Source organism: Microcaecilia unicolor, chromosome 11 (genome assembly GCF_901765095.1).
Source record: "Microcaecilia unicolor chromosome 11, aMicUni1.1, whole genome shotgun sequence".
In the NCBI taxonomy this organism is placed as follows: domain Eukaryota; kingdom Metazoa; phylum Chordata; class Amphibia; order Gymnophiona; family Siphonopidae; genus Microcaecilia; species Microcaecilia unicolor.
This window is the reverse complement of record NC_044041.1, coordinates 105,211,069-105,229,684: the sequence shown is the minus strand read 5'-3', so window position 1 is coordinate 105,229,684 and position 18,616 is coordinate 105,211,069. Positions and strand designations below refer to the sequence as shown.

At 43.4% G+C, this 18,616-nt stretch overlaps 1 protein-coding gene across 1 annotated transcript in view; it reads right to left on the bottom strand.

The window, feature by feature from the left end:
* Nucleotides 1–16,621, bottom strand: part of LOC115480023 (mitochondrial import inner membrane translocase subunit TIM44-like) — a 129,758-nt gene extending 113,137 nt beyond the window's left edge. The window contains exon 1 of the mRNA XM_030218406.1: nt 16,533–16,621. Coding sequence (XP_030074266.1) covers nt 16,533–16,562 — 30 coding nt within the window. The 5' untranslated portion in view covers nt 16,563–16,621. The remainder of the gene's footprint in view (nt 1–16,532) is intronic.
* Between the last annotated feature and the right edge of the window lie 1,995 nt (nt 16,622–18,616).

Below are 18,616 nucleotides of genomic sequence, written 5' to 3'. Positions count from 1 at the left end.
GAAGACACGACGCGTGCCTATCAGTGAGCGAGATTACCCGGGCGCACTGGGTGCACTTCTTGAAGCCGCTGGGAGACTTCGATGACATGGGCGGAAAAATCACGCCGGCGAAATCAAAACTCGTAATTGCTTTAAGGCACCAAAAAGATGGGGAGAAAAAAAACTCGACCCGAGGCCTCAAGGGGCCTACCCCGAAAACGAAAGTAAACTTAACGGGGCCAAAAACTAGAAATAGGGGGAAGGGGGAAGGGAAAAAGACCAAAAGGCCCTTCTCCGGAATCCCTTTTTTTTTTAGCGAAAAGTCAAAAAGACGCGCGAGGGTCAACTTAAGGGGCGCGAACGGCACAAAACATGACCGTACCGAGCGCGGACAAAAGAAGACTGACAAACACGAGCCGGTTCGGGCGGGAAGACGGCCGCGCATGCGCGGTGCGCATGGGCGCGCGAGGACTAGCAAAGGACTTTGCTAGTGAAGCTTCCGATTGGAGGGGCTGCCGTGGACGTCACCCATCAGTGAGAACAAGCAGCCTGCTTGTCCTTGGAGAAATATATATATATATATATATATATATATATATATATATATATATTCAGTGAGGGCTATGCTTACTTCTGTGGCACATCTCAGAGGTGCTTCCTTACAGGACATTTGCAAGGCAGCAACATGGTCTACACTGCATACCTTCTTTCAACATTATTGCTTACACAAAGAAACCAGTACTGATACCACCTTTGGACAAGCAGTTCTACAGAACCTACTAATCATGCTCCTCCCTCCTAGGGTTGCACCTAGACTGTTTTATTTTCCTTGCAACCCTCAACTAGGGAGTCACCATGTGTGTCTGCATTATCCTGCCCACAAAGAAAAGCATAATTGCTTACCTGTAACGTGTTCTCTGTGGTCCTCAGAATAATGCAGACATACCTTCCTGCCCACTATCCCCACAACAAAGCTCAATTACATAAAGGAATAACCTCTTTCTACTCCACAGCAGTCTTCAAATGACATTCTTCTTCCTTTCTGGGAACTATACTACTTTCACAACTCTTAGTTTTTTCACTTGCTATTCATGGAACTGAGGAACTCATGATGTCTTTTTGCGGATGACATCTTTTTGCAGATACCACCAAGATTTGTAACAGAGTGGATACCCCGGAGGGAGTGGAAAACATGAAAAAGGATCTGCAGAAACTAGAAGAATGATCTAATGTTTTGCAATTAAAATTCAATGCAAAGAAGTGCAAAGTGATAGGAAGCAGAAATCCACAGGAGACACATGTGTTAGGCAGTGAGAGTCTGATATGCACAGACAGGGAGAGAGATCTTGGGGTGATAGTTATCTGAGGATCTGAAGATGACGAAACAGTGTGACAAGGTGGTGGTCGTAGCCAGAAGGATGCAAGGCTGTACAGAGAGAGGTGTAAACAACAGAAGAAAGGAAGTGTTGATGCCCCTGTACAAGTCGTTGGTGAGGCCCCACCTGGAGTATTGTGTTCAGTTTTGGAGGCCATATCTTGCTAAGGATGTAAAAAGACTCGAAGTGGATCAAAGAAAAGCTACAAAAATGGTATGGGATTTGCGTTACAAGACATACGAGGAGAGACTTACTGGCCTGAACATGTATACCCTGTTGGAAAGCAGAAACAGGGGTGATATGATACAGACGTTCAAATATTTGAAAGGTATTAATCCACAAACAAGCCTCTTCCGGAGACAGGAAGGCGGTAGAACTAGAGGACATGAATTGAGGTTGAAGGGGGGCAGGACCATGGACAACACCTGTTACAGGTAAGCAACTATGCTTTTATCTCTACTTTGAGCTGGATAACCTAGGGAATGTTGGCTAAATCCAATGAAAAACATAGTATCAGTCTTATCAGCATTAAATTTGAGTTTAACCTTAGCAGACCACTCTTTAATCCTACGGCTGTTGATTTTATAAGAAATAGAATCTACAGTCTGACCAACAGGAAACAAAAAGAAAACATTGTCTGCATAGGACAACATGAGCACACCAGGTTTCAACAAAAGATGATTGAGGGAGCTCATGTACAAGCTGTACAGAAGTATGGAGATGGGAGAACCTTGGGGAAACAACAGAAGGAGATTCCCATGAAGATGACAATCTGACATCCTTTAAAACTAGATACTGTCAATTTTTCAAAAAGATTCAAACTAATTAAATACTAAGCCACTGAAGCTGAATTCCGATAGCATGCTTAGTAAAATATCATGGTTGACTATCAAAGACGGCAGAGATGTCAAATTATAGCAAGACCATCTCTCCACTACAGCACAAAATGAATCTTACCTCAGATGTTAAGAACAACATATTACTTCTCATTGCAGGATAGGAGCTGAGCCCCTTACATGCATCCTGTAGTAAGCTAGCTGTTGTATGTGATATGTCTTATGGCATAAAAGAGATACCATCGTGCAGGAACTGGATACATTTGCTTGATAGAACTAAGCAAGGAAAGACTGACAGCACCATGAAACAAACCTGGGCACTTTCAGTGTGCCCCAACTAGCAAATATCATCTCTCAGAGCAAAGTTTCACAGCTTTTTTCAAGTCTAAACCACACCATGGAGCAGGCAGTATACACATGAAGACCCAAATAATAAAAAGAAGCGCAAAACAAGAACTGAAAGCTCTCTCTTCCAAATTTCAAAACAAAGAGAGAAAGAGGACAAACTCACATAGCTTTAGAAATTAACAGTCATACCCATATCAGCACGCTCACACTATAACAGTGGTTCTCAACCCAGTCATCGGAACACACCTAGAGGGGCATAATCGAATGCCCATCTCCATGGGCGTCTATGTCCGCGAACGGATACGTGAAGGGGCGGGACAGACCGTATTTTCGAAAAAAATGGGCGCCCATCTTTTTTTTCTATAATATGGTTTGTGCCGGGCAAATGTATCGGATCTGTGCGGATTTGAGCTGGGCAGTTTCGTTTTTCAGCAATAATGGAAACCGAAGGCGCCCAGCTCAAAAACGAACAAATCCAAGGCATTGGGTTGTGGGAGGGGCCAGGATTAGTACATAAGTACATAAGTAGTGCCATACTGGGAAAGACCAAAGGTCCATCTAGCCCAGCATCCTGTCACCGACCGTGGCCAATCCAGGTCAAGGGCACCTGGCACGCTCCCCAAACGTAAAAACATTCCAGACAAGTTATACCTAAAAATGCGGAATTTTTCCAAGTCCATTTAATAGCGGTCTATGGACTTGTCCTTTAGGAATCTATCTAACCCCTTTTTAAACTCCGTCAAGCTAACCGCCCGTACCACGTTCTCCGGCAACGAATTCCAGAGTCTAATTACACGTTGGGTGAAGAAAAATTTTCTCCGATTCGTTTTAAATTTACCACACTGTAGCTTCAACTCATGCCCTCTAGTCCTAGTATTTTTGGATAGCGTGAACAGTCGCTTCACATCCACCCGATCCATTCCACTCATTATTTTATACACTTCTATCATATCTCCCCTCAGCCGTCTCTTCTCCAAGCTGAAAAGCCCTAGCCTTCTCAGCCTCTCTTCGTAGGAAAGTCGTCCCATCCCCACTATCATTTTCGTCGCCCTTCGCTGTACCTTTTCCAATTCTACTATATCTTTTTTGAGATACGGAGACCAGTACTGAACACAATACTCCAGGTGCGGTCGCACCATGGAGCGATACAACGGCATTATAACATCCGCACACCTGGACTCCATACCCTTCCTAATAACACCCAACATTCTATTCGCTTTCCTAGCCACAGCAGCACACTGAGCAGAAGGTTTCAGCGTATCATCGACGACGACACCCAGATCCCTTTCTTGATCCGTAACTCCTAACGCGGAACCTTGCAAGACGTAGCTATAATTCGGGTTCCTCTTACCCACATGCATCACTTTGCACTTGTCAACATTGAACTTCATCTGCCACTTGCACGCCCATTCTCCCAGTCTCGCAAGGTCCTCCTGTAATCGTTCACATTCCTCCTGCGACTTGACGACCCTGAATAATTTTGTGTCATCGGCGAATTTAATTACCTCACTAGTTATTCCCATCTCTAGGTCATTTATAAATACATTAAAAAGCAACGGACCCAGCACAGACCCCTGCGGGACCCCACTAACTACCCTCCTCCACTGAGAATACTGGCCACGCAATCCTACTCTCTGCTTCCTATCGTTCAACCAGTTCTTAATCCATAATAATACCCTACCTCCGATTCCATGACTCTGCAATTTCTTCAGGAGTCTTTCGTGCGGCACTTTGTCAAACGCCTTCTGAAAATCCAGATATACAATATCAACCGGCTCCCCATTGTCCACATGTTTGCTTACCCCCTCAAAAAAATGCATTAGATTGGTGATGCAAGACTTCCCTTCACTAAATCCGTGCTGACTTTGTCTCATCAGTCCATGTTTTTGTATATGCTCTGGTCCCCTTCACATGCCAGGACACCAACTGGGCAACCTAGGGGGCACTTATAACAATTAGAAAAAAGAAAATGAAATACCTCCCGTCCATAGCTCCCATCCCTTGGGTGCTGAGCCCCTCAAATTCACCCCAAAACCCACTGCCCACAACTCTACACCATTACCATAGCACTTATGGCTGAAGGGGGGCACCTACATGTGGGTACAATGGGTTTTGGGGCGGTTTGGAGGGCTCTCATTTACCACCACAAGTGTAACAGGTAGGGGGGATGGGCCTGGGTGCACCTGGCAGAAGTGCACTGCACCCAGTAACAACTGCTCCAGGGACCTGCATACTGCTGTGATGGAACTGGGTATGGCATTTGAGGCTGGCATACAGGCTGGGAAAAAAGTTGTTTTTTTAATGCTGGGAGGGGGTTAGTGACCACTGGGGGAGTCAGGGGTGATCATCCCCGATTCCTTTCGGTGGTCATGTGGTCATTTAGGGCACTTTTTTGGGACTTGTTTGTGAAAAAAAAGGGTCCAATAAAAATGACACAAACTCAATCGAAAAAAGAAAGGCGTTTTTAGCGCATCAGCCGAAGGCGCCCATCTCTCCTCGGTCAATAAACATGCCCCAGTCCCGCTTCACCACGCCTCCGACACGCCCCCGTCAACTTTGCCCGTTTCCGCGTCAGATTGCAGTTGAAGACACCCAAAATCGGTTTTCGATTATACCGATTTGAGCGCCTATCTTCCGATTTGGGTCGAAATCTGGGCGCCCATCACTTTTGAAAATAAGGCTGCTAGCCACTCAAGATACCCACAATGAATATGCATGAGATAAATGTGCATATAGTGAAGGTAGTGCAGGCACATTCACTATCCAAAAAACTTGACCAGCTGGGTGTGTCCCAAGAAGCAGGTTGAGAATCCTGCACTAGTCTTTAAAAGGGTGTGGTTATACAGTGGTGGAAATAAGTATTTGATCCCTTGCTGATTTTGTAAGTTTGCCCACTGACAAAGACATGAGCAGCCCATAATTGAAGGGTAGGTTATTGGTAACAGTGAGAGATAGCACATCACAAATTAAATCCGGAAAATCACATTGTGGAAAGTATACGAATTTATTTGCATTCTGCAGAGGGAAATAAGTATTTGATCCCCCACCAACCAGTAAGAGATCTGGCCCCTACAGACCAGGTAGATGCTCCAAATCAACTCGTTACCTGCATGACAGACAGCTGTCGGCAATGGTCACCTGTATGAAAGACACCTGTCCACAGACTCAGTGAATCAGTCAGACTCTAACCTCTACAAATGGCCAAGAGCAAGGAGCTGTCTAAGGATGTCAGGGACAAGATCATACACCTGCACAAGGCTGGAATGGGCTACAAAACCATCAGTAAGACGCTGGGCGAGAAGGAGACAACTGTTGGTGCCATAGTAAGAAAATGGAAGAAGTACAAAATGACTGTCAATCGACAAAGATCTGGGGCTCCACGCAAAATCTCACCTCGTGGGGTATCCTTGATCATGAGGAAGGTTAGAAATCAGCCTACAACTACAAGGGGGGAACTTGTCAATGATCTCAAGGCAGCTGGGACCACTGTCACCACGAAAACCATTGGTAACACATTACGACATAACGGATTGCAATCCTGCAGTGCCCGCAAGGTCCCCCTGCTCCGGAAGGCACATGTGACGGCCCGTCTGAAGTTTGCCAGTGAACACCTGGATGATGCCGAGAGTGATTGGGAGAAGGTGCTGTGGTCAGATGAGACAAAAATTGAGCTCTTTGGCATGAACTCAACTCGCCGTGTTTGGAGGAAGAGAAATGCTGCCTATGACCCAAAGAACACCGTCCCCACTGTCAAGCATGGAGGTGGAAATGTTATGTTTTGGGGGTGTTTCTCTGCTAAGGGCACAGGACTACTTCACCGCATCAATGGGAGAATGGATGGGGCCATGTACCGTACAATTCTGAGTGACAACCTCCTTCCCTCCGCCAGGGCCTTAAAAATGGGTCGTGGCTGGGTCTTCCAGCACGACAATGACCCAAAACATACAGCCAAGGCAACAAAGGAGTGGCTCAGGAAGAAGCACATTAGGGTCATGGAGTGGCCTAGCCAGTCACCAGACCTTAATCCCATTGAAAACTTATGGAGGGAGCTGAAGCTGCGAGTTGCCAAGCGACAGCCCAGAACTCTTAATGATTTAGAGATGATCTGCAAAGAGGAGTGGACCAAAATTCCTCCTGACATGTGTGCAAACCTCATCATCAACTACAGAAGACGTCTGACCGCTGTGCTTGCCAACAAGGGTTTTGCCACCAAGTATTAGGTCTTGTTTGCCAGAGGGATTAAATACTTATTTCCCTCTGCAGAATGCAAATAAATTCATATACTTTCCACAATGTGATTTTCCGGATTTAATTTGTGATGTGCTATCTCTCACTGTTACCAATAACCTACCCTTCAATTATGGGCTGCTCATGTCTTTGTCAGTGGGCAAACTTTCAAAATCAGCAAGGGATCAAATACTTATTTCCACCACTGTATATACAGAGAAGTCTATTGATATGTAGAAAGACATGCATAAACACAGCATACAGATAACTGTCAGTGGCTGTGTTCTTCCAGTCTTACCCCCATGGCTCTTCTTGCATTGAAGGATGAAGTACAAGTTTCATTTGTGGGTTACCCACAGCTTAAGCAAGATTTTTGTTTTAACAAACACCTCCTGGAACTTCAGGCTGCATCATCATGCAAAGAGGGGTCTCACTCAAGGCATCCTCTTCTCTTCTTTCCACAATTGCCTTAAATGCAAGTGTTGTCCACTACCCTAGAGCCTCACCTCAGCATATGCACCTACACCCTTAACTCCTTGCAGTGTACAGATTCCTGCTCCTTACTACCTTCATCTCTTCACCATGCATGGACCAGTCTTCCCTCTAGCTCTGGGGTTTATTTATTTTTTTTTATTGGTACTTATATCCCACATTATCCAAAGAAATTTCAGTTGAAGGTGGCTTACATACAATTTATGAAATAGCCTACACCGTTCAAGTAATTCTCAACCCAGTCCTTGGGACACACCTAGCTAGTCAACTTTTCAAAATACCAACAATGAATATGCATGAGAGATATCTGCATATAGTGGAGGTGATGCATGCATGCAGATTTACCTCATACATATTCATAGTGGATATCCTCAAAACCTGCCTGCCTGGATGTATCACAAGAACTACATTTATTTTATTTTATTTATTGGGATTTATTAACCGATTTTATGAAGAGATTCACCTAAGATGGTGTACAGCAGGTACAGTTTAACATTAAAAAAATTTATTTTGTTAACAGCATAATAGCAAAATTACCAAATAAGCAGAAATGCTATCAATGAGGTAAACTTGGAAATGTAAAACTGAAACCTAGTAATACAGCTAACGTATCAAATATACACATTTAGCAGCATTTCATAACAGAAATACAATAAACCGCCTTGACCTGCTTGCCAGATAAGATGGTATAGCAAATATCAGTATGATAAATATCAGTACAATACAAACGAGACAATAATAGGCAAAATGGAAGAACACTGAAATGACAGATATAACGCTAATACTGTTTTGTACAATACAATAAAACATCTTAGACAAGACGGGTAGTACAAAATTAATTGGGATAAACAGATGAGTGGCTAAAACTGAAGGCAAATTCACATGTACAGTTGAATAAGATAACGGTACCTGTGAATAACTGGTCTAAGTTACAGGGGGTGTGGCAAACTAATTCAGGTGCAGAGTGAATAGACAGTGAATCACCCTGCCATAAACAGACATCCTTAGGAGTAGCCTAACAGTTAAAGCAGTAGGCTGAGAACCAGGGGAGCCTGGTTCAAATCTCATATTGGCTCCTTGTGACCTTGGGGAAGTCACCTAACTCTGCTCCTTGGGTACAAACTTGGTGCGACTCCAGTAGGGACAGGGAAAAATACCTACTGTGCCTGAATGTAAATTGCCTTGGAAAACAGTTTGAGCTAAATACTTAAATTACCAGATTTCAGCTCCTCCTCTGTACACATCCATGTGCTCACGTGTCCAATTCCAGCACTTATAGGAGTCACACAAAAGCGGACCTCTTTGACCATGTTCTATATTAGAATTAGAATGTATCGTTTCTAATCTGCTCTTATCCAGGGCAGAGTACAACCCAACATACATAAACTAGCAATTTACAAATAATTAACATATATAAACAAACAAAAGAAAAACAAAAAATACAAATCTAGCAAACACAGCTCATAAAGACCTTACAGTCTTATACAAGTAGACTTATAATAAGCCTGATATAAGTATTCTCTCAGTTGCTTTTTTTAATATTGGCAGTTGAGTTTCATTTTTAACTGCAACAGCAGCTTATTCCATTCCAGTGGACCAAGACTGGGAAAAGGTACCAGTCCTTGTTACTTCCAGGCATAATTGTTGAATAGCAGGCACTACAAGATCACACTTCTCCAAAGACCTTAACAAGCGAGTTGGCACATACCACTTCACAGCATTTTTTTTTATATACTGCCTGTTAATTCCCATACTTGAAGGCTTATGTGGTAGCTAAGAGGATTACATGACTGCACATGTGTTAAGAATGGAGATTTCAAGTTTGACAGCTGCTACTGGTGTTGCTCAGGTCCAGGCCAGACCTGTGCCCTTCTGCCAGCACCTTGCATCAGGCAATGGTGACTTTTCCACAGCCCACCTGATCAGATTTGACAATATACTGGATGAAAAACACTACTTATACCATACCAAAGTTATTTCAGCACACATTAACTTATAAAAGCATGAATAAGGAGTTCTTTAGTTTTAAGAAAGTCATGATAATGCTGAAGTTTGAACACTACAACAGGAAGGGAAAACAGAGAAAGGAGAGCTTACAAGATGTGATAGCAAATACAATGTTTCTTTCTAATTGTCAGAGAATGTGTCAGAGAACGTCACTGGCTATATTCTGTGGAAAAGGTGCACATCATAGGAGTATGTAACAATTTAGTCTCCCCAGTACCTAACTGGCTTCTTGCTGCCAGGGGGCTAAAACATAAGAACTACAAAAGAAAGACAAAGTCCTTCAAATAGGCAGGCAGATAAATCCAAAGTCAGTTTTATTTACAAAAACTACCAATGCTCAGTTCCAGAGCAGAATTCAATGCAATCCACAAGAACACAGATTTGTCAGGTTTGGGAGTTTTTTTTACTAGTAGATATCAAAATATGACCCATAAGCATCAGAAGGATTTCTGCTGCTCTGCTCTCTAACAGATAAATTCAAAGACTACACTTAGCACCATTACAGATCATGTCAACAGCAGCAATCTGCTTTTCCATTATGCCACACATATGTACCTCCTACTCAAGATAAGGTCATGTTTTCTGTAGTGCCTTCTCATTAGTAACTTTTGAGAGATCATAAACCTATTTCCTGGCCTACTTGACAATCACGCCGCATTTGGTATACTAATCAGCTGGTACATGAGGGTTCCTTCAAATCCTTCTCTCAACTGAAAATTGATTTCAACTTACCTCCCAATTTTACTCCTGGATTCAACCACAGTATGCCCTTAAATCATCACACTTATGGCTGATTTATCTGATACTTGTTAACTGTACAAAGTTGTTAAAAAAATCATTATGGCTCCTCATAGAGCCTTTCTTTTTTACAAAATTATCTAACTTAGTAAGAGACACGTCTGTCTTGAGTGTACACAGAAAGTATGGGAACGAGATTTAAAGGACTCTCTTAGAGGTTTGGAACATTTTTTGGTCTGAGGGTCCAAGATCCTCTCTATCCACATCAATCATACAATCGCTATACTTTATGCAACACAGAGCATTATGGACCCCAAGGAAATCCAAACTTGCTGGCACTACTAACTCTGATTTGTGTTGGCAAGCTTTTGGTCTGAAGTTTGGGAAAATATCCTTATTCTACAGTTTCAAGAACAGCTCTACGCTAAACATGTGATATGGAAATCCTGCGCTCTTTTATACCCACCCTCTGATGACAAATGCTTGTTTGACTTCATTTTTGTTGCGATAAAATTAGTTATTAACCATTGGACAGATAACTCTATCTTAAGGATGTCTGACGTCAGTGCCGGAGAAAATGGTAGAGGCTATTATTAAAAACAAAATTACAGAGCACATCCGAGGACATGGATTACTGAGACCGAGTCAGCACGGCTTTTGTGTGGGGAAATCTTGCCTGACCAATTTACTTCAATTCTTTGAAGGAGTAAACAAACATGTGGACAAAGGGGAACCGGTTGATATTGTGTATCTGGATTTCCAAAAGGCATTTGACAAGGTACCTCATGAAAGGCTACAGAGGAAATTGGAGGGTCATGGGATAGGAGGAAATGTCCTATTCCTCGCCAAACAGGACTATTACACCCAATTGACTAATTCCCTCAGCTCTAACCCTCGTCGTCTCTTCGCCACCCTCAACTCCCTCCTCAAAGTGCCCTCCCCGCTCCCACCCTCTCCTCAATCACTGGCTGACTACTTCCGCAACAAGGTCCAGAAGATCAACCTCGAATTCACCACTAAACCTTCTCCTCCTCTTCATCCTATCACCCACTCCCTCAACCAACCAACCCAGGCCTCCTTCTACTCTTTTCCTGATATCACCGAAGAGGAAACCGCCCATCTTCTCTCCTCCTCGAAATGCACCACCTGTTCCTCAGACCCCATCCCCACCAACTTACTTAACACCATCTCTCCTACTATCACCCCCCCCCCCCCCACCTGTCATATCCTCAACCTCTCTCCACTGCAACTGTCCCTGACACCTGCAAGCATGCTGTAGTCACACCTCTCCTAAAAAAAACCTTCACTTGACCCTACCTGTCCCTCCAACTACCGCCCCATTTCCCTCCTTCCCGTCCTCTCCAAAATACTTGAACGCCGTTCACAGCCGTTGCCTTGATTTTCTCGCTTCCCATGCCATCCTCGATCCGCTTCAATCTGGCTTTCGCCCATTACACTCGACAGAAACGGCATTATCCAAAGTCTGTAATGACCTGTTCCTCACCAAATCCAAAGGTCATTACTCCATCCTCATTCTCCTCGACCTAGCCGCCGCTTTTGACACTGTCAATCACAACTTACTTCTCGACACACTGTCCTCTTTTGGGTTCCAGGGCTCTGTCCTCTTCTGGTTCTCCCTCTTATCTCTCCCATCGTACCTTCAGAGTACACTCTCATGGTTCTTCCTCCACCCCTATCCCGCTCTCTGTTGGAGTCCCTCAGGGTTGTCCTTGGACCCCTTCTTTTCTCAATCTACACCTCTTCCCTGGGCTCCCTGATCTCGTCTCATGGCTTCCACTATCATCTTTATGCTGACGACACCCAGCTTTATCTCTCCACACCAGACATCACTGCGGAAACCCAGGCCAAAGTATCGGCCTGCTTATCCTACATTGCGGCCTGGATGTCCAACCGCCACTTGAAACTGAACATGGCCAAAACCAAACTTCTTGTCTTCCCACCCAAACCCACTTCTCCTCTACCTCCACTCTCTATCTCGGTTGATAACACCCTCATCGTCCCCGTCTCATCTGCCCGCAACCTCAGTGTCATCTTCGATTCCTCCCTCTCCTTCTCTGCGCATATCCAGCAGATAGCCAAGACCTGTCGCTTCTTCCTCTACAACATTAGCAAAATCCACCCTTTCCTCTCTGAGCACACCCGAGAACTCTCATCCACTCTCTCATTACCTCTCGCCTTGACTACTGCAACCTACTCCTCACTGGTCTCCCACTTAGCCACCTATCCCCCCTTCAGTCCGTTCAGAACTCTGCTGCACGTCTTATCTTCCGCCTGAACCGATACATTCATATCACCCCTCTCCTCAAGTCACTTCATTGGCTTCCGATCAGGTACCGCATTCAGTTCAAGCTTCTGCTACTAACCTACAAATGTACTCAATCTGCAGCCCCTCCTTACCTCTCAACCCTCATCTCCCCTTATGTTTCTACCCGTAACCTCCACTCTCAAGACAAATCCCTCCTTTCAGTACCCTTCTCCACCACCGCCAACTCCAGGCTCCGCCCTTTCTGCCTCGCCTCACCCAATGCGTGGAACAAACTCCCCGAGCCCATACGCCAGGCCCCCTCCCTGCCCATCTTCAAATCACTGCTTAAAGCCCACCTCTTCAATGTCGCCTTCGGCACCTAACCACTACACCTCTACTCAGGAAATCTAGACTGCCCCAACTTGACATTTCGTCCTTTAGATTGTAAGCTCCTTTGAGCAGGGACCGTCCTTCTTTGTTTAATTTGTACAGCGCTGCGTAACCCTAGTAGCGCTCTAGAAATGTTAAATAGTAGTAGTAAATGTCCTATTGTGGATTAAAAACTGGTTGAAGGATAGGAAACAGAGAGTGGGGTTAAATGGGCAGTATTCACAATGGAGAAGGGTAGTTAGTGGGGGTTCCTCAGGGTCTGTGCTAGGACCGCTGCTTTTTAATATATTTATAAATGATTTAGAGATTGGAGTAACTAGCGAGGTAATTAAATTTGCTGATGACACAAAGTTATTCAAAGTTGTTAAATCGCGACAGGATTGTGAAAAATTACAAGAGGACCTTACGAGACTGGGAGGCTAAATGGCAGATGATGTTTAATGTGAGCAAGTGCAAGGTGATGCATGTGGGAAAAAAGAACCCGAATTATAGCTACGTCATGCAAGGTTCCACGTTAGGAGTTACGGACCAAGAAAGGGATCTGGGTGTCCTCATCGATAATACGCTGAAACCTTCTGCTCAGTGTGCTGCTGCGGCTAGGAAAGCGAATAGAATGTTGGGTATTATTAGGAAAGGTATGGAAAACAGGTGTGAGGATGTTATAATGCCGTTGTATCGCTCCATGGTGCGACCGCACCTTGAGTATTGTGTTCAATTCTGGTCGCCGCATCTCAAGAAAGATATAGTAGAATTGGAAAGGTGCAGAGAAGGGCGACTAAAATGATAGCGGGGATGGGACGACTTCCCTATGAAGAAAGATTAAGGAGGCTAGGGCTATTCAGCTTGGAGAAGAGACGGCTGAGGGGAGACATGATAGAGGTATATAAAATAATGAGTGGAGTGGAACAGGTGGATGTGAAGCGTCTGTTCACGCTTTCCAAAAATACTAGGACTAGGGGGCATGCGATGAAACTACAGTGTAGTAAATTTAAAACAAATCGGAGAAATTTTTCTTCACCCAACGTATAATTAAACTCTTGAATTCGTTGCCGGAGAAAGTGGTGAAGGCAGTTAGCTTAGCAGAGTTTAAAAAGGGGTTGGACAGTTTCCTAAAGGACAAGTCCATAAACCGCTACTAAATGGACTTGGGAAAAATCCACAATTACAGGAATAACATGTATAGAATGTTTGTACGTTTGGGAAGCTTGCCAGGTGCCCTTGGCCTGGATTGGCCGCTGTCGTGGACAGGATGCTGGGCTCGATGGACCCTTGGTCTTTTCCCAGTATGGCATTACTTATGTAGATACAAATATGTGGTGGAACTGGATTTTATAAAGAAAATATGAAAAAGTCTTGGAAAGCCAATCTCCTTATTCTAGCAGATGACATCATAAATGGAAAAAGCTTGACCTGTATCTTTCCTTCTAATTGTAATTTTTTCACCTCTGGGATATCTGTCTTTCATTTGGCAATTATATACAGTTGTCAACCTATTTGTATTAATAGCTAACCTACTATACTCATGTGATATCCTGTTTTATTGTATACTTTGTATATTAAAATTCAAAATAAATTTTGGAAAAAAATATCAGATGTTGACATGAACAGCTCCACTTTTCTTCTTTCAAATGAACCTCTTACCTGTATAAGAGGGCCCTCTTAATCTTTGTACCATTAATATAAATGTAATATATGGCTTGGATACTGTAGAATGAAAGTTACATCATCACTGATTGATGCAATCATTGTTATGCTATGTCCTCATTATAATGGCCACATAGAAGCACAGGTGTGACATCTACATCTTAAACACACACATGCCTTTCTCTGTGGGAAATTAATTAATTACAGGACTTCTGCGAGAAAAGGAGAAGGGGCTATTTGTGAATGTCTTCCCTAAAAGTAGTGTGGGGAGATTTGGGCCCTGATGTTTGTATGTTCAGAGTACCCCTTTGAATAATGAAACAAGGATTACCTGAAAGAATCAGTTATCTCCCCTACATAACAATAACTATTCTATGTGATAATTTCTGCCTTGGCTTACAGGCTGCAGGGTGAAATTGTGAAAATAACCTAAATATATCTATAGCTCACACACTTCACTTATCAGACTGGGTCCAAACATGTTTACACATCAAAGTGCGACAACTTGGGCAGTCATGGGATGGAAAACTGGGAGGTGGGCATGCAGCTGGTGCTGGGGGGGGGGGGGGGGGGGGGAGTTTAAGATCTCGGTGAGAGAAAAAACAGGCTGTGAAAGGAAACTGGATTCGTGTAAGGAAACTGTGCATTCATGTATTTTATTGCTGATAGGTCACGACCCTTACATAAGCCCTAAGGGCACGAAGTTATACAAACAGTTATTGATTCTATTATATGTTTTAAGAAAATAGACAAAAGGTATATATTCTTAAAAGGTGAAGCTCTTTTTATAAGTATATCATTCTGCTTAGGCTCATATTTTACATGATATTACTTTATAATATTGATTCCCTATAAGAAAGAATATGATCTTTATAGAAGCTGGAAAGGTTTCTTTTTTTAAGTTTGTTAGTCACAGAAGCCAGATGGTGGGTGAAGATAACATGACCCTGTGACCCAGAAGGCACAACTGCTATTTTCGGGATTAGGATATGAACTGATAATTGACAGAAGTATATTGGAACAGGAAAGTAGATGATTGGTTAGTGGGATGTGCTAAGATGGTAATTAGTTTCCAGATTATAGTTTAACTTGTGCTAAACCAAATGTATAAAAATGAGGGAAATCTATGCCGGGGGGGTGGGGGGGTTCCTTGTTTCCAGGGCAGTGAAATCAGTTGGGGTACGCTCAAACTGGGGCAATTACATAGTAACATAGTAGATGACGGCAGAAAAAGACCTGCACGGTCCATCTAGTCTGCCCAACAAGGTAAACTCATATGTGCTACTTCTTGTGTACACCTTACCTTGATTTGTATCTGCCATTTTCAGGACACAGACCGTAGAAGTCTTGCCCAGAACTAGCCCCATTTTCAGGACACACACCGTAGAAGTCTTGCCCAGAACTAGCCCCACCACCCAAACACCAGCCCCGCCTCCCAATCTCGGTTAAGCTTCTGAGGATCCATTCCTTCTGCACAGGATTCCTTTATGTTTATCCCACGCATGCTTGAATTCCGCTACCATTTTCATCTCCACCACCTCCCGCGGGTGTATGATAATCATAACCAGACCCCAATAGTAGTGAACATTTATTTACATTTCATCTTCTCATCCCTTCCTCTGCAGCAAAATGAACAAAAACCTACCTTCAGATAATCAAACTGAAAAGTTAAACAATGATCAATCACTACTCCATACCAGGTCCTGTTTTATGCCCGAGTAGTAGTAGGCCAGTATCTTCCAATAAGCAGAAAGTCCAATCCCAAGGATAGTGGTAGATAGAATAGTGTTTGTCACCAATAAGCGAATTCTAAACCTGAAGCCAGGAATCCGGATCTTAAAGTCTTTTTTTAGATTATTAAGCCACTCAGACACACGTTTGATCGGCGGGATAGTAAATCCTATGATAAACTTGATAAAGTTCTTGAAAATAAATCTATGAATTTAAGTAAACCAAAGTTAATGCGATGTGCCAAAAAATCATAAATATTTCACAGACAACTCAAGAAAACCTATGAAAAGGCGAAATCAGCACTATGAAACATCCACAGTATGACCATAATAACCGGTACACGCCTCTGTGTCCATAAAACACCACTTGAAAAAATAACGATCATTTATGAGAACATTTAAGAAACCTAACGGAATTAGAATCGATTAAAGTTTAGCACCACCGCCACCCAACTTCCCCTCAATAAGAGAAGAGAAATATGGTCGGGGCCTCACTCACCCGGTAACACTGACACAAGCTCACCGCCATCTTGGGTAAGAGTGAGTTACTTTTCTACCGCCTGCGCAGTTTTCTGACGTCAACGCTGTGCCGGCTTCCGGCTTGATGGATGGGAGGGTCAGGCAACTATGTTTCTCTTCTCTTGATTGGCTGCTGTAATTCAGGCGCTTGAGTCGACCAGAAGCTGTTTTTCATTAGCGTATAAAAGTATGTGGTCCTATTAACAACAACAACAACAAAAAACAAACTGGAAAGGCTTTACAAATATTCTTCTATAAATGTCTGCCCAACCTTTGAGGTTCAGCTGGGTTCTTTGTTTTTTCTTACTTCGCATACACCTGAGTCCTACCAATAAAGTATGTGCGTGCCCAAAATAAAGACAGCTGGCACTGCAATAATGGGTGCAGTAGGATGGGGTGCATTCATTCATGAATAAGCGTGTATTAATAAAACTTCACGGACAGCTGTATCCCAATACGGAGTACACAGAAAAAGTTGGAGAACACCAAAACACAGATGCAGGAGAAAAGCAAGCGTCCCGTCGCTGTTTGATTACGTCACACTTTGTCCGTCTCATTGCCAAAGTGCTAGGCTTTCGGCGCCCCACTGTACCTATAGACCAAGGTTAAAGAAAACAGCAGACGGGTTGACGTGAAAGTTGAAAGCCACATGTGTAATCTATGTTTCCTCTTCCCCGCGCAGCCGTCATCTAGTACACTCAAAGCAAGCAAACCTATGAGCTGCTGTAGCCTCGTTGTCGTTCTTTGTTGTTCGTAGCATTTCTATTTAATCTCATCAAACATTCTGGCTTTTGCACCATACGGATATACACAGAGGACGTATTGTTTCATCGGTTAGCAAACTAATTTGTTCTAAATTTTAAATCACTGTCATTTGGAGGGTCTGGCTATAGGGACTCCCTGTATTCGTGCAGATGTTTTTACCTAGTAAAGGACCACCACCACCACCACCCACCAAAACCAAGGACGTTTAATAGATGAAGTGACGTCAAAACACTGAAACCAATTAGATCAGTCTGAGTTTTCCCTTTCCCGCGCAGCCTTCATCCCCATATACTCAAAACAAAGCAAGCAAACCTTTGAACTGCTGTTTCTACATTGTCGTTCTTTATTGTTGGTTGCATTTTTAGTTAACCTCACTTACATTTCCAAACATGCCAACTTGTGCAGCATACTGATGTACACAAAGGCAGCATAAAAACGGGATAACTTTTCATAGGCAGAGTAGTATTGTTATAAAGCTTAATCAGTGATCAGTTGGAGGGGCTGCTTATAGGGACACCCTAGTGTTATATTCGTGCAGATTTTTTTCCTCCTAGTAATGGGCCACTAAAACAAACGTTAAGAGAATCAGGTGCTTAATAGTCAGTTTCTGTCAGATTATGACATTCATCGCCGCCCCCCCCCCCCCCCCCCCCCCCCCCATATGCATGCATGGAACGGACTCCCTGAACCCATACGCCAGGCCCCCTCCCTGCCCATCTTTAAATCATTGCTCAAAGCCCACCTCTGCAATGTCACCTTCAGCACCTAACCACTACACCTCTACTCAGGAAAGCTAGACTACCCCAACTTGCCCTTTTGTTCTTTAGATTGTAAGCTCCTTTGAACAGGGACCATCCTTCTTGTTAATTTTGTACAGCGCTACATAACCCTAGTAGCGCTCTAGAAACATTAAGTAGTAGTACTACCAGACACACACAGCACTGAACAACTGACAGAGACAGTCCCTGCTCACTAGAGCTTACAATCTAAAAAAAAAAATACAGAGACAAGACAATTAAGGGCGAGGGAAGTACTATGTGAGAAGGAAGAAGGGGAGGGCAATTGAGTACTGGCTAGGAGCCAAAATCAGTGGTGAAAAGGTGGGTTTGCAGCATAGATTTGTAGAGGAGTGTGGTAGCCGTGTTAGTCCACGCTTAAGGTTATCAATAGAAATCAAACAAAATAAAACATGAAAAAGAAAATATACCTTTTTTTATTGGACATAACTTAATACATTTCTTGATTAGCTTTCAAAGGTTGCCCTTCTTCCTCAGATCGGAAATAAGCAAATGTGCTAGC